Genomic DNA, 17963 nt, shown 5'->3' on the forward strand with positions numbered 1-17963 from the left:
ACAACAAGAATAGGGCAATGAGATCACAACGCGAAACATGTCTTCCGACTCTTGTGAAGAACCGACCAACAACCGCGTATATATCCACTTGCGCCTTGCGGAAACCAAAGGATAATGTTATGGATTCATATAAAGAAGGGTCTGATGAATCAAACCAACCATCTCAGAGAAATTATATCCTTTTAGGATAATAAAATAAATAACAACATAGAAAATTAACACCACACGTGGCGTGACCAATTTTTAAATGGAAGCTACTACAGTGCAATATGGTGTGTAAATGCCACCAATATCCATTAGGCTGATCACTGATCTATGAGGTGGGTATCTAGACTACAACCCAAATAAGCTTGGTACATATTGATCTATGTTAAAGCAGGAGTTCATAGTTTCTTAACCACCTTATACATATTTTTCAAGTCTTCCTCTGCAACTTTCAGAAGTTTTTTAACTTGCCTTCGGTTTTTTAAAATCCACTTAGTTGGCCCTTTTTAACTGTAATAATGCAGCCCTTTAACTTCGTTTTGTTTTTAAAAATCCCACTTCATTTAGTCTCTGGGGCCTTTTAACTATAGATTGCATTTTTCCTAGTACTTTTCATAACATTCTAGCCACCCCCTACTTTTTTAAAAGTTGGTGGTTTTGGAAATTTCTTACAAGCGTTCACTCTAAAATAAGTTTCCTAACATGTGTATCGTGATTTTCTATATACTCACTGTCTTTAAAAATCCACTTCGGTTTCCATCTTTTTCATTGTTGGATCTAGAGCATGCCTTCATAATTTTTTTAACTACGTTCTATTCTTTGAAAGTCCTCGCTCATCAGCCAGCATTTAACAAAATCTAATTATGTTACATTAGATTTTTAACATTCATGAAATAATACACAGGCGTTTAAATATAATCAAGGCTCAAGGTTGCTATAAAATCAACTTAGAATAGCACAAGTATTATGAGTTATGAAAAGGGAAATAACCTTTAAAATGGCATAAAGTGAACTTTAGAAAATTCAAAATTGAGCTTAATTGAAAATTAGGATTTAAGGATTGAGCGCCCAAGCACTCTAGTCAGTCGTTCAAGCGTTGACAAGGACCTCTCAAGTGCTACGAGCGCTCAAGCACACTTAAAAGGTGTTCAAGTGTTTGAGGTTTGAACTGCCCAATTTAAAGTCTGCAAAAATTCTAATTTACATCTTTTGCAAATTCATGTCTTATACACTACTATTTGTTCTTGATATGCCCTAAACCTAAAAGTTATTACTCCTTGTGGTACCTAAAACTCTCAAACTTGTTCACTTTTGTTCTTAAGTTTGTGGTAGAGAATTGCATCCCCTCTAGATTGAAAAGTCTACTAAGGAGCATGGACATGTTATGTTGCAGACGTGAGGTTAGGCATAGGTATTAGAGTGTAAGTCTCAAACAGTAATGACTACTAGGTTATTCTATGTACATAATTTCTCATAATTAGTGGATTTTAGGAGGGTTTGTGGTTTTCTGATTTTTTTTTTTTTTAATTTCTATTCAAAATTAAGTGATATATTCAATTCTAGTTTCAACCTTAGAGAAAAAAAATTCTTAAATCAAATGTCGTTAGAAGAATTCTGAGATCTTTTGTTGAGAGATTTAGATCTAAGTTTACAACCATTGAAGAAAGCCAAGACATTGAGTCTTTTAACGGTTGATCAACTTGTTGGCTCCATAAGGACATACGAAATGTCACTACCTACTTCAAAGAAGTCTAAAGAAATTGTCCTAAGGGCCTTTTTGAATTAAAAAAGAGGGTATGATTTATTTAATGAAAATATTCTGACTCTTGATGATGTGGGCTTGATAAGAAAAAAAAATTTTAAAATATTGTGAGGACCCTTTAAAGGAATTTTCAAAAAGAAAACTCAAAAAAATGGAAAAATCCTCATCCAAGGGTAAGAAAGTCAAATGTTTTAATTATGGAGGGCTATGACACATAGCTACCTATTGTCCTAGTCCCAAGGATAGTAAGAATGATATTTGGGTTACTTGGAGTGACATTGATTCAAATGATGGTGAATCTCAAAATTCAAAGACAATAGCTATGAGCAAAATGACTATTATCTTGCATTTGTTGCATCTATCAATTGTGACTTTGATCCTTTAAAAGATATTGAAGTCCTGATAATGTGGGTTTGATAGTTTAGAATAAGTATATTAAGCCCTACTTGAGGAGAGTTTGAAAAATAAAGTAGAGAGCTTAAACGTAAATAATAGATCATGAATATATGTTCTATTAAGACTACCAATTTGCTTAATAAAATCTCTACCTTAAAAATTAAAAAAAAAATCTTAGAAAGGGTAAAATTTCTATAGAATGAGTGTAATTATGTACTTACAAAATATAAATCCTTGATTTTAGAAATTGAGAGATCGAGAAAAAACTTAGCCTTAAAAAATTAATATTTAAAAAATAAATCCCTAATTTTAGAAATTAAGAAATTGAGAAAAAACTTAGCCTTAAAAAAAGAAAATTTTCATTTTGAGGCATTGAATCAAATCCTTAATAAAGGCAAGTTTATCGAATATAAAAGAGGAATAAACTACGGGAATAAAGTCGAAACCTCTCCCATAGAAAAACAACCTTTGTCAAAGGTAAGGAGGATTCTCTATCCTTGGAAGCCTTATCTAGTACTATGCTACTCCTAATTACATCTTTTGTAACAAGTTAGGACACACTCAAAGTAGGTGATATGGTAAACTCTTTGATAGATTTCAATCACATGTGAATAGGTTTCTAAATGATTTCAACATATGGAAAATGAGAAGTCTCACACTCAGCCTAGACAGAGGAAAAGTTAAGTAGCCATATCTTCTAAGAATAAAAAAGTTAATTTGTGCAAGAAAAACAAACTTAGGTGCAATGGTGCATTACGTCACCTAGGGCTAGAGCACCTAGTGAGTAGTATTTTTGTAGTAAATACTCTATGTATATGGCTAGAGATAAGTCTTTCTTTATAATTTTTCAAGTCCAGTGGTGATAATGTTACCTTTGATGATAGGAGTATAGCCCAAGTTAGGAGTAGGGTTTAACTTCTATACCAAGATGCCCTAAACTAAATGAAGCCCTGTTTACTGAGAGATTGAAAGCAAATCTAATTAGCATTAATTAGTTGGATTTGTAGTTGTAATCATAGTGTTAAATTTTCCTAAAATGAATGTGAGATCTTAGATGAGAGAGGAGAGTTACGTTAGGAACTTCGAATTACTTTGTTCTCATGCCTTGGATCTCATAAGATGCATGAATCTATCCTTAGGGATCTCTAAATATAATGTAACGAAAAATAATGTCTTCAAAAACTATAAAATAATAAGGATCTAGAGATTTGAAACTCATACCTACATCTGGATGTTCCCAAATCAGTTTCCTCACGATAAAGAATGTGTCTGAATCAATGTTATCAAAATCAAAAGTGATGTCAAGGCGATAAGACTCCTTTTAGCCTAAGGCGGAAGGTAAAAAAACCAGGGGATAACTTGATTATAATAAGACAATAAAAAAATAAACATATATTTACATATTTGATACTTTACCAATATAAGTGTTATCTTCAACGGTTAATACTATTTATTTTTCATCCCTAATTATGTCTTATAAAACTAAAAAAATAGTAATAATTATTCATAGTGCTAAATATTGCACCCCACATGGAAGAAACATCATATTAGATATATTCATCCTATCTAAATTGATATTCTAATTTTTCAAACATCTAAAAATCATAATAAAAAAACAAAATAAGAGAATGAACATCTTAGAAAAGTTTTGGGCATCCTCATCATAGTCATCATTGAAATTATAATTGTCATCACTTCCATCAAGACTAAATTAATAGCCCCCCATCTAATTATTTCTATGATTAATAAAATAATATTTCATTTTATATTTTGTTTAATCCAATGTCAGATTCAATGAAATTGTAATCTCATTGTCAAAGACGATCGCCTCTATGTCTTACGCCTTATCCCAAGGCAATTGCCTAGGCATTGGATTTTTTAAGTAACCTTGTCTGGGTCTTTCAGAAGCAACTTTCAACTGCCCTGCCTACCCTAATGGCCTAGGCGACCCAGAAGATTGCCTTTAATGACATTGGTCTAAATGCTTTGGAAGTCTCACACCTAATGACTCAAACTATGACCATGACACTCCAAATAGTGGACTTTGGAAGGGTGGAAGCTTTAGCTCTCACTCTAGAGGTGGAAGATGACTAACCAAAAGTCATTAGGAAACCCTAATCCCATAAAGGGTATTTATAGGGTTTCCCTATTGGGCTTAAAGTGATCGCTTAAGCCTACATGGGCTTAGGTTACTAAATTTAACCCAAAATGAGTCTTAATTGATTAATTAACCACACAAGATCATCTAATTAATCAATTAACCCAATCTAAAGACCTTATTCACTATCCCCTATGCAACTTTACATAATTACCAAAACACCCTTATATACAAGAGTGAACCAAGACCTAATCGAACCCTCATAAACTCTATCATTATGGTATATAAGCTCAAAGTGGGGACCACTAGGACCTATAGGAGTACTAGCTTCCTCAAAATCTAATTCTGAAGTTGATTTAACATCCCAGTACATGGAAACCAACTACACTCCAATACTCCATGTAAATAACAACAAAACGAAGCTCAAGTTCATGATATACTATCCATTGCATGCAAACCCCCCATGAAATGGTATCCGTAATCTAACAAGATAGCGTTATTACCTGTGAAGAGTACCTCTCAAATTCTTGAGTTACAAATCTCACTTATTATGTGATCAACTGACATATTGTAGCTCTAAGGAGCATATGCTATTACATAACAAGGTAGTGCTATTACCTATCAAGAGTACCTCTCAAGTCCTTGAGTTATAAATCTCACTTATCATGTGATAAACTGACGTACTGTAGCTCCAAGGAGTATTTGTCAAATTCTACTAAATGAATTGTTATGACCATAGATTTCATGATCACATATCTTTTGGATCACCCAAAGGGATACATTGTCTTAATCTGATAAGATATCATGATGCCTCTATTAAGAATATCTATGACCACCAACCTCCATCAATAGTGACTCAATCCATAGGGTTATGTGACCACCTTAAAGTCTCACTCATAAGTCAAAGTCTCTTATTGATTTTGGCACAAACTCAATATTTTCTCAAGGTTGAAAGTCCATACAGTATAATAACTTGGTGAATTATAACAACTAATAGTCTTACATCATGATTCACCATAGGTCATGTCTAGTGTACATCACATATACTAGTGCTCTTACCATGGAAAACGCATCATAATAGCCAAGACAAGTCGTCCCTCCAATTAGGAGGTGTTGCACTACAACCTTTACTAGATTATCCAAATTCATGAACTGACTGTGGACAACTTATCTACTTACAAGAAACTCATTACTTGTATCTTTTGTGCAACTCCTAATGCATCCAAGTGATGTACAATGTAAGAGATATGAATTGAATGTTCAAATCAATATCAATGCATAAAAAATGATAGCAATGGGATAGTCAAGTTTGATTTTGTTATATCATGTTTTACTTTTTAGAGCTCAAACCCAATAAGTTAGTCTACATTGGGCAGAGGACTATGGATAACTGCTATGCAATAATCCTAGTCCTAATACCTCTCTCAAATGTAGTAGTAGCAAGCTAAACACTACAATGCTTTGGTATAGGAGGCTAGGACACATCAATTATAGGGATTTGTTAAAAATTGTTTGATTTTTATGTGAGATTTTAGATTTAGGGGATTCATGAAATCATGCCTAATTTGAGTCATTTTTCATATCATTTTTGGGATAACTCCTTTTATTTTATTAAAAATGTTTCCCAACGTAAAAAAGGCTACCTTGGTAAAGTATATATTATTTATTTTTAAAAAGGCTACTTTCTATATACAAAATATAGAAGCATGAGAATTTTTGGCTGCTAGTGTTTTCTATATCTCGGAGACTACAAGAAAAATAAATTTTCAGCTTAAGACATATTCATGTGTCTTTATTTGATATAGGTCACTACACAAGGGCTATATATGCTTGTATCCTTCAACCGAAAGAGTACACATATCTCATCATGTTGTCTTCAATGAAAATTGCTTTCCTTATGCTAACCTTTTTTGTCAAGGAAAATCACCTACAAATTCCTATAGAAATGGTCTCAATTATTGTTAACTTTGGATGCATGGTGTGAGACTCCAAAAACAAATCAACGAAAAAAAGCCTCGGAAGGAGAACACAACCAACCAACCAAGTAGATGTGTCATCTAAGACATGAAGTGCAGCCACAACCCATGTGCTACTTATAATCCAGTTGAAGTCAAAACTATTTCGAAAAATACACCCACACAAGGAAAATAATTTAGTGATGAAGGAAACATATCCACCAACTATAGGATAGATCAAAATACAGAAGTGTCAAGTGTAAATTCTATTGGAATGTTTTCCCATACTGAATTTAACATTGGCTACATATATAGTCGTTGTTGGTAATTTTCCTTATATTATCAAGCACCTAGTTTTAATCTCGCTTTTCCTCAAAAATGGCAAACAAATGAGTATGTTGAATCCATCTCCTCAAAATATATCATTAAGCAACTCATGGTTGATATCTCTCGTCCTTAGAAGCAGTAGAAAGATAACCATGGAACTCACATGATCACTAGAAGTAAGCTTAATAATAACCCAAGTCTAAAATCTCCAATGGTCACCTTTGCTGACACAAGAAATAATATTAGTGAGCCAAAAGCATACCTCACTACACTAAAAATTCTACGTTGGTTTGAATCAATGCAAGAGGAGATCAAGGCCTCAACCCAAAATCATGCATGGAATATGGTTCCTATGCCTTTAGAAGCAAATTAATGTCGTGGGTTCAAAATGGGTGTTTAAAACAAAGTTGAAGGAAGATGGAACCATAGACAGATACAAAGCATGATTAGTTGCTCAAGGATTCTCTCAAATACCATGTCTGGACTTTGGAGAGACCTTCAACCCAGTTATAAAGCATACTACAATCAGATTAATCCTCTCACTAGCGTTGACCTTGAGGTGGACAATGAGGTAATTGCATGTTAAGAATACCTTCCTACATGGGTTTCTAAAAGAAGAACTATTCATTGAACAACCTCTGGGATTCATAAAACACGACCTTCCTAATCATTTATACAAGTTAAATCACTCTCTTTATGGCCTAAAGTAAGCTCCAAGGCCTAGTTTGACATACTATCTCAATTTCTTCTCCATTTGGGTTTTTACTATGGTAAAGAAGACTCATCTCTGTTGATTCTTTGCAAAGGTCAGTCCATTTTTTTGATACGCATTCATATTAATTATATTATAGTTGAAAGGAAATGATAACAACATCATCAGTGACATCATTAGCACCTTGAGAAAAGATTTTCTCTCAAGGACTTGGGACCCTTGCATTATTTTTAAGTTTGGAGGTCAAATACCTTCCTGACGAGTTGTCTGTTTCTCACGCAAAGCACACTAAAGATCTACTAGAGCATTAAAAAATGTTGGAGTGCGCTCATATCAACACACCCATGGCTCTCAATTCAATTCTAACACCATTTGATGAGCAACCCATTGACCCTATACAATATGGACAACTAGTTGAATCCCTCCAATGTTTAACCTTTACAAGGCCTGATATTGTACATGCGGTAACAAGACCTTCCGATGTTTCCAAGCACCTGGTGAAGCTGATGCAAGCTATGAAACGCATCTTAAGATATTTGAAAGGAACAATGGATTATGGTATCAAATTTCTTAAGAAAAGCTCGCTTTGCCTAACTAGTTTTTGTGATGATGATTGGGCAGGATGAACAGAGACAAAAAGAAGCACATCCAGTTTCTGCATCATCTGCACAACCTTCAGTTTATAGATCATGCTCAAAGGCCGAATATCGATCCCTTGCTTACCGTGCTGCAGAAATAACATGACTTACTTCTTTGTGATATTGACATTCAAATACGTGAACCTCCTCAATTCCTATGTGATAACCTTAGTGTGCTTCACATGACGGTAAATCCCGTCTTCCTTGCACGCTCTAAGCATATTGAGTTCGGCTACCACTTTGGCTGACAAAAAGTTGCAAGCGAAGTCCTTGTTACCCGCTGTCTTCGATCACCTTTACAAGTAGCTGATCAATTCACAAAGGCACTACCTAAGAACTCATTCCAAGTACTTTTGATCAAATCTAGAAGTGCACAAGTTACCACTCACTAGCTTGTGGGGGGCTGATAAAGGAAATAAGCATGCAACCAAAAATCTGCCAAGGAATTTGCAGAGTAAATCTGTGTGAGAGATAATCTACACCAGCATGGAAAGTACTACTGCACAAGAGATAACAGACCCAAGCTCTCCATGTTTGCAATGTGCAAAAATTCAAGGATGGAAGGAAATCGACCACTAACCTTTTCTGTGAATTATTCCCTCTATTGCATTTGGATAGTGTAATGATTTTTGTCAGAACAAACGTCGTAACACTATAAAAATATACTGCCTGCAAGGAATAACATATGGTTCATCCTTTTAAATCTATTCCTTAATTTCTAGAATGACTAGTAGGCTCAAGTGGGCCTCTAAAAAAAGGAAGGTACAAAATTCTGAAAGTCATAGCTGGGTAATTCTGAAAGTCGAGCACATTATTCTGAACAAGTGAGCAGTTTCTTTTCAATGGCAAAAAAATGTTTATACAGCGTATGGTGACATGAATGATATGTGTACATGACCAGTTAATTGTTCAAAAAAAATGATTATATTCTTGGTTGGTCCAATAATCACTTGGTTTAACATATCAGGTAGCATCTGATTTGGATAACTTCAATTAATTTCTAAAAAAATATTAAAAAAATTCACAATATTTTAATGCATGATGCTAATGGTTTGAATAATTGGTGTCATTATGGCGTTTAACTATGGTTTACCTACCTAATAATATATATTATTATGACGCAGTCAGGTATTTTGTCGCATCCTAATAGTTTCTTTTCAGTTAAAACGTTTTGTTGTTTCGTGGACAGATGGATCAAGCCTGCCGTCAGATATCTATATGTACAGTTTAATTGACTAGAAGACGAAGAATTGGACAACTTCAAGGCTAACTGGTTGATTAAAGAGCAAATTTTGTTGGCCATAAGTGTAAGTTGGCACAGTGCTTAGTGCCTATAAATCCATATCCCCTTCTCTTCTCTCTCCCACTCATTCACCCACACACGCTTACAAAACGTAAGTAGAAACCATGGGCAGGGGAGGAGATTTCACTGTAACTGTGACCAGGAAAGATATAGTTGCAGCGGTGCTGCCCATTCTGGAGTATTGGCTACCACTCTCCAACCTGGATTTGCTTTTGCCTCCACTAGATGTTAGCGTGTTTTTATGTTACAAGAAGCCCCATGAGAGTGTCAATGGAGGTGAAAACTTCACCTTTGGGTCCATGGTCAGGGTTCTGAAGGAAGCCATGGCCCAAGCACTGGTGCCCTACTATGCTTTTGGAGGAGAAGTTTTGTCGAACTCATTGGGTGAGCCTGAGCTTCTCTGCAATAACCATGGGGTTGATTTCCTGGAGGCTTACGCAGATGTAAAGCTAAAAGACCTCGACTTGTATAACCCCGACGAAAGTATTGAAGGCAAGCTTGTCCCTAAGAAAAAGCATGGCGTTCTCTCTGTCCAGGTAACCCTCTCCCTCCCTGAATATCAAAATACAGCATATAAGCATATTTGAACATTAATGGGACAATATGTAGTTTTAGTTGTGTAAGCTGGTGGATCACATTCTTGGTTCAAAATAGAAAGGAAATAACTCACGAGAAAACTTAATACTGAATTTTTAATGTGAATGCACGCATTTTTTTATTGATCATTGCCGTGAAGGATATTCAAAGAATTAAGTTGCAGTGTATGCTCTCATGGTAAAATTACTCTAACTACATGCTAATCCTAATAGGCTTATTTTGGAAAAAAAAAAAAAAAAAATGAACAATTGGCAGGTAACTGAGCTCAAATGTGGTGGAGTTGTGGTAGCCTGTACGTTTGATCATCGGATAGCAGATGCATATTCTACCAATATGTTCTTAGTTTCATGGGCTGAGATCGCTCAATGCAAGCCATTATCCGTAATACCGTCTTTCCGGCGCTCTCTCCTCAACCCTCGACATCCAGGATCCTATGATCCGTCCATTGACAACATGTACATCCCCTACTCAGCCTTACCTCCTCCCAGAGCTCAGCAGCGCCAAGCTGATCCTCTCATAAGCCGCCTTTTCTATGTCATGGCTGAACAGATCATTCTACTCCAAACACTAGCCACCAGCAAGGGTAGCTCCTACAGGAGGACTAAACTAGAGTCTCTCACTGCATATCTGTGGAAGATGGTGGCCAAAAGTGCTGCAGTGGTAGGAAATTCAAACAAACAGATATCCAAGATGGGCATTGTGGTGGACGGAAGACAGAGGTTAAGCATTGGAGACGAGGATAAAGAAACAGCCATGGCCTCTTACTTTGGAAATGTGCTGTCCATCGCCATTGGTGAGAAGACAATACATGAGTTGAAAGAGAAACCATTGAGTTGGGTGGCAGATGCGGTTCATGACTATCTGGAAGGGGCAGCGACAAAGGAGCTTTTCTTGGGGCTGATAGATTGGGTGGAGGCTCACCGGCCAGAACCGGCTTTAACAAAGATATACTGCAGTAGCAGTAGCGATGAACCAGCATTCGTGATGTCATCAGGGCAGAGATTCCCGGTGTCAAAGGTGGATTTCGGGTGGGGTAGGCCGGCTCTGGGATCATACCATTTTCCATGGGGAGGGGAAACTGGGTACGTGATGCCAATGCCAAGTCCGGCCAGAGATGGTGACTGGGTGGTGTACATGCACCTCTTGAAAGGCCAGATGGATTTGATTGAGAAGGAAGCTGCTCATATTTTTAGGCCTTTAGCATCTGAGTATCTTAAATTATAGATCATATACCTGCCCTCTGTTAGCAATATACATGAAAGTTCCAAGTGGTTTATGTGTATGTTACGCATGTGTGTAGGTAGATGTGGTTAAGAAAGTTTGAATGATGTATATGAGAATGACTACAAAGACCAAGAGTGGTACGAAGGAATGAAAATATTCGTCTTAATTTTGTTGTATATATTGTCGCATAAACCCCAACGGCGGGGACTCCTTGAAATGGATAAATAAATAAATAGAAGGCTGCAGAAAGGATCTGAGATACATTAATTTCCATACCAAACCCTAGGTTTCTTCCAAGATCACCAAATGAGATGCGTTCAAAGATCCTTGGAAAAGTAGCTAATAAATTTGTGGCTTCTCTCGGTCATGACTCATGAGAGGTTAGATGGCTTCTAATTGTGGTACATATTTTGGTTGCATATATAGCTCATCAATTCAGTGGCGCACGAACTGAATGAAAGTGAAATTTGAAAGCGATGCCATTTTCCAATTGCAGTTGTCTTAATTTCCTGAAAATGATTGATGGGTTATTTTAGAAGTTAATTGGGAATTTCTTGGAAATTATGTTTGGTTCTCAAAAAATACTAAAGAAAGAAAAAAATGCAAAAAAAAAAAATTATTTTTTCATTTTTAGTTGTCCTATAAAAAATATAAAAGAAAATCAAATATAATTAAAACTAATTAAAAATTTATGTATTTTTAAATTATTCAATCTTTATATTGATGAGTTAAAATAAATAAAATGAGTTTGAAGTAAAATAAAAAAAAAAAATTATCGACTTTTAATCTATTTTTTATTTTCCTTCACTTTTTTTTTCCATTATATTTTCTTTCTCTTGCATTTTCCCTAAAATTTCCTGGAACCAAACATAACTTAAAATTATTTGATTCAATCAAATGGTACATAATTGATAACTTCAACACCATTGCATACTCCATGACGGGTTTCACTTCCTATTTGAGTTTGGAAGAGGAGTTCATTGACAGAAAATATCTGGAAAACTACACAGCATAATATACATACCTATGCTAGACACGAAGGTATATATATTTAATTGATCTCTGGAAATTTCTGCAAAGAGACGAGTTCAAAGACAGAAAATCTCTGGAAAACACCCCTGCATGACATGAGAAAGAGACACTTTACCATTTTACGTATTTAATTGATCGATTGAATATTGACCCCCTGATACCTGATACCCATACCTAGTATGAAATTTCAAATTAATTCTGTCTTTAATTGCAATGATCCTACCAAAGAACGCAAGCATGGGCCATACCAGACTGATACTTAATTACAAAGGTTGTGTGGTGGTGTACAACGTACTCTATAGTCCATGTGTGGAACTGGGTCACTCTTTCTTCCTCCACGACAGTGGAACTGATAAGGTTTGGTAATTGAGATATTGGTATCAATGGAAGTATGACAGTGACTTATAGGTAGCCTAGATATTTCTATATAATTGATAGTGTGCCAACCCTGAATGAATCAATGCATCTCTCTTGTATAGGAAAGGCATCCATGCCTTTGTTGAAAATGTTGGATTGTTTGAAAAATCGTTCGTTTTAAGTCTTATCACATCTTTGAAATGATGGGCAGCCAATAGTTACAAGCTTCAGAAAAGAAAACGGATCCTTGACATATCTTAACTGAAACAACAACTACTATAATGTTATCCAGATATATCTTAATTAATTTGGAGGGTTTTGACCTTTCAAATGTTATTTAATTTCTGCTGCATGCATCAACAATTTATCCACATTAATTTGACATTCAAGTTGCTGGGTTGGTGGAAACATTGACATATGAACGCCCGATAAATTGCTGGGTTTGTTGAAAGAATTGGCATTTTTCATGGTTTAATTGTTTGAATAACTAGCTAGTTATTTCTCCATGGTGGGAATGTGGAAAACTAGCTAGTTATTGTCTTGTGAAAAACTATGACAAAGAATAATAATAGGGATATAAAAATAAGATAATGAAAATAGAAAATATCTTAAGTATATAATTATTTACTTGATTTAGCCTAAAACTTATATCTATAGGCGATAGTAAAAAAGAACTTCCATTATTATTAAAAGATATTACTACTCTAGAGTTCCTTTAATCCCGAAGTCTCAATTATATCCAAAAAAAAGTAGGCTTTCTCTCAGCTAAAATTTCTTTCTATATATATTCCTAATTACATAGCAATATTTCTTATAGAAAACTAATTATATAATTATCAAAAATATTTATTTCTAAAAGAATATATTGCTATTAGATATTTCCTTAATGACAATAGGGAAATTCAATGACTTACCTATTGACTGAAATCAATGACTTAATGCATATATCCTATAAAGAAAATATCAATGACTTACCTATTGACTGAAATCAAAATGTGAGACATTTTTCAACAATGTTCACATTGGCTCAAAATTAATAAGCTTTGAATAAACTCGAAAGTCATTTATGTTACAATACCCTTAAGGGACCTTAAAATACTACCAACACCAATTAAGTTTAAATAATATATGAACTTAATTAAATGTAAAAATGAGTATAGTCATATCATATTTGATGGATTATCCATTATAAGAATCTTTTTCACTACAATAACACCCTATGTAATCACATTCTTAATAAAATGCATTCTAACATCAGTATATTTAATATTCTTATGGAACATCTAATTTTTAGCTAGTTCAAAGTATGGCACTTCGGCTATCACAATACCCAATAGAAAACTCTTTTCTAAGCTTAAATTGTCAATCAAACCCTTGAGCCAAACATGAAAATCCATCATCACTTCCAAGAAAAAAAATATCCCCATTATAGAAGAAGAGCCATTAAAAGACTTTCATAATATAAGTCATGTTAAACAAAAATCCAACTTATATAAATGGATTTAAATTCAATCTTGTCATACTAAAGACCCCAAATTGATTTGATGAAATAATAAGGTTGATAAATTAAGGATGTAAGGTAGCTGGGGTGGGTGGTTGCTTTTAACCATGGAACTGATCTATCAATTGTTATAGGTGTCATATTCCTAGCTAACTTAACTAAATTAATTTGATTCATTATATAATATTGTGAAAACTTTTGACTTTATATGAATTGATATTTTCCTCTCTTTTATTTTCCATAGTAAGCTAGCTAGTAGCCTTATCAGGCCTACCCTTTTATATCGATTGACAACGTCTTACCGCTATCCCATTAGGAGCTACAACTTGATGCATACGCGGATATTTCACGTGACGATGATTAAATTTTAATCATTACAAAGTAATTAACTCGTGTTAGATTCTCATTAAGGATGATCACCTCCATTGCACTAGAGTTAAGTTTGATTTATAAAAAAATTTAATTATCATAATTTTAATAACACTATGATTAAGTTTAATTTACAAAAAAAAACTTAATTAGAATCAAGTTTAAGCTTTATTTTCAAAGGACTTATTATAGTGACTTGATATCTACTATATTTGAATTTTATTTAAAAAAAATTCAGTAAGATTAAGTTTCTATTTTATTTATAACAAATTTAATTAAAATCAAGTTTCTTAATTAGAATGTTGATCTAAATATTGGTTTGTAAAACTCAAGGAGAATAAAAAAATTGAAGATTTAGAGTTCGTTTGATAGTAATTTTATGAAATATTTTTCAATATTTTCAAAATCGGACCGATCATTAAACTGAAAAAATTATCGATTCACGATTCAATTGTTAGACCAGTAGTCAAATCGCGATCGAATCAATAACGTCATAAATATAAAATTTATATTTTATAAAATTTAAAATATATCATTATTGTTTTTAATAATATTTTATTTTTAAAATTTGATATACCAAATTAAATTATAAATATAAATATGAATATATTAATATATTGAATAAAACATGTAAATATTTAAGTATAAAGATATATTTAAGATGAAAGAAAAAATAGAATATTTAATTTTTCTATGTATTTTATTATTTTAAAATTTTAAAATTATTATATTAATTAATTATAGTATTTTCATACTTATTATAAAAATAAAATTGAATATAAATAACTAAATATTTATATTTGTTTAAATGTTTTATATGATAAAATTTTAAAAAGAGGATTCATATAAAAATTTTCAATATTATATATCAAAAGGGTTACCCACCATAGTGGCTTACTGCCTTATTTGAGAGAATCCCACATCCAAGACTCATGGTTTATAGCAGCAGTATATATACAAGTACGTGTACTCTTCAAGTCTTCGACAGCAGTCCAAACAAAAAACGGGTTCACCTACTGGTTGGACCGGTTAGGTTCACTTTTAAAAATAATAGTATTTTTAATATTTCTAATACTTGAAAATTACTAAAATCAATTTTCAAAAACAACACCAAACAAACTTTTTGCTAGTAAGAACTTACTATTTGATCTCATCTTTACAATCGAGCTTTTAGTAGAGATTTTTGTTGCCGACATCATCAATATTCGAAGAAATATTGATGATATTTTAATCAAATACCAGTAATATTTCCCAACATTTTAAACCTCACCTAAAAATTTTATTTTTGGTTGAATGAAAAATCTTGCACGCACAGAGTCAAAAAAGGCAAGTTCTTTGTTGCTCGTGAAACTGAAATTTTTATACGTAGACAATACAATCTTTCCACAAGGCTTGTGAGTTCTAACACCTTCAAAGTAGGAAACACGTCTAGCAATGGGCAGTGAGTCAATGACTCATGTCAACACGCCCAGCAATGGGCAGTGAGTCAATGACAAATGTCAGAGATTAAAATATTTGGATATATTACTGATATATCCAATATCCATGGATACCGACACAAAATTCGGGAAGATATATCCATCAACTAATATTTTTGGATATTTTATCGATTTTTCATTGATTTTTCGATTTTTTATTATTAAATAAATAAATTATAATTATTTTATTTTTATATTTTATTTAATTTATTTCCAAAAATATAAAAAGATAATTTTCTTAATAGGTCTTTTTTATATAATCTATATATTTATTAAATATAATAAATATAAACATTAAAAAATTATACATATATTATTATTTATTTGATATCATTGAACACATTTAAATTAAAATGGATCATAATTTTAATAGTAAATATATTTTAAAATTAGACATATTATCATAATAATATTGTAAAATAATCTATAATGCAACTTAATAATAAATGTATATTTATAAAGTTTAAAAAAAATAACTTTAAAATATCTATTTTTATTTCTTATATAATTTTTTAGAATTTTTTAATTTTTTTATTAATTTTTACGTCATCATCGATATTTTGTGTCAAAATATTCGTTGACATATCTTCGACATATCCATATAATTAAAGTATCGATTTATCCGTAATTACTGATATTTTCATCTTTTATGCCAATGACACAAAAAAACTTCGCTCTCATGTCACCAAAGTCTTTCCATCACAAGCCAAAGTGGATCTACGCATAGAGATCTCTTTGGTTGCTTCCTAGTCGTCGATAAATCCACCACTCCTCATCCCCTCTACAAACCATTCCCATTTTTCCGTTTCTCTCTCTCTCTTAGCTGAAAACCATGGGTGGTGGAGGAGACTTCACTGTAATTGTGACCAGGAAAGAGGTTGTAGCAGGAGGGCTGCCAATGCTCCTGCATTTGCTGCCCCTATCTAACCTTGATTTGGTTATGCCTCCTGTATATGTGAGCGTGTTTTTCTGTTACAAAAAAACCCATCAGAGTGTTAATGGAGGTGATGGCTTCACCTTTGGGTCCATGGTTGGGGTTCTGAAGAAAGCCGTGGTCCAAGCACTGTCCCCTACCATGCTTTGCAGGGGTTATTATTACTATAGTATTATTATTATTGAGTTCTAATAACAGGATTTGTAATACCTAGATTAATATAAGGTTGGATGGCTAAGTGAGCATGCCTTATATAAAAGTGGATGGGGTATACTTGTACTCTTTCATGTAAGAATTGCCAAATGAAGAGATTGTGAGTGCTTTAGTTAAGTTGGTAATTCAAAATCAAAAACTCCTAAGCATACTCCTAACATGGATCTTCCAAGTCCTTCCTCGAACTACTTGCCTTTTGAAGATCAATGTGCTTAAAACACTTAAGAGGTTAAGGTAGTGGAGATAGTGAATGGATGAAATCAAATCAACCAAAATTTTCAAATTAATAAAATCTTTTAAAAAAACTTTGAGATACTTGGGCATGTAGTTTTATTCTTCTATGTATGCCTTGTTTCAAGATTGATCTAATTTTATGTAGGATCAATCCATGTTTTGTTGGATCATATTTTTAACCATTGGATTAAGGGCTCTCTTTCCCTATATAAACCCAAAATTTTCATTTCAAGGTTGTAGAACACTAACAATTGTCTGTCACACTCCCCGGAGCTCTCTCCAATCCAAACCGAGAGTATTTAGTCTCCAAGAAAATTCCCCTCACTTTGATTTATAAATTAATTTTTCAATTAGATTTCCTTAAAAATTGGTTGATTCATTTCTTTCATTCATCTCTCATGTTCTCATTGGTTTGCATTTAAATGAAAACTTATTTTCTTCTTAATTAAGGTTTAAGAAAATGTTGAGATCAACCTTAGTATGAAGTTCAAGTATGCCCTAGAAGAAGAAAACATGTAGCTGAAATGAAAAGGTGTTGGTCAAGTAGTTCATGAAGGATTGGACTTATGCTAGGTAAATCCTTAGATTTGGTTGGTTGTTTTTCATAGTGGATGCATTTGATCACTTGTAGGCTCATGGGTTTTTATCTCTTTTGAAGATTTTTCATGTTAAAATCTAGTGTTATCCTCTCTCTCTCTCTCTCTCTCTCTCTCTCTCTATATATATATATATATATATATATATATAGTGCTCACTATAACACTTGTTAACCAAGTGAAATTTAAGTTATATATTTTATTATAAAATTATAAAATATGAAATAAAGGATAACAAATGTAAAATTAATT

General features: G+C 33.2%; 1 protein-coding gene across 1 annotated transcript; it reads left to right on the forward strand.

The window, feature by feature from the left end:
- Nucleotides 1-9259: 9259 nt before the first annotated feature.
- Nucleotides 9260-11173, forward strand: LOC117922659 (shikimate O-hydroxycinnamoyltransferase-like). The gene is made up of 2 exons (XM_034840832.1): nucleotides 9260-9712; nucleotides 10029-11173. The coding sequence occupies exons 1-2, from the start codon at nucleotides 9281-9283 to the stop codon at nucleotides 10995-10997; spliced, it is 1401 nt and encodes a 466-aa protein (XP_034696723.1). The 5' UTR covers nucleotides 9260-9280; the 3' UTR covers nucleotides 10998-11173.
- Nucleotides 11174-17963: the final 6790 nt, after the last annotated feature.

This window comes from Vitis riparia, chromosome 9 (assembly GCF_004353265.1).
Source record: "Vitis riparia cultivar Riparia Gloire de Montpellier isolate 1030 chromosome 9, EGFV_Vit.rip_1.0, whole genome shotgun sequence".
NCBI lineage: Eukaryota > Viridiplantae > Streptophyta > Magnoliopsida > Vitales > Vitaceae > Vitis > Vitis riparia.

Bases quoted from the DNA above. Each gene is read 5' to 3' on its own strand.
- LOC117922659 (XM_034840832.1), top strand. From the start codon at position 9,281: ATGGGCAGGGGAGGAGATTTCACTGTAACTGTGACCAGGAAAGATATA. The intron at 9,713-10,028 runs GTAACCCTCTCC...AACAATTGGCAG, and splicing joins ATGGCGTTCTCTCTGTCCAG to GTAACTGAGCTCAAATGTGG.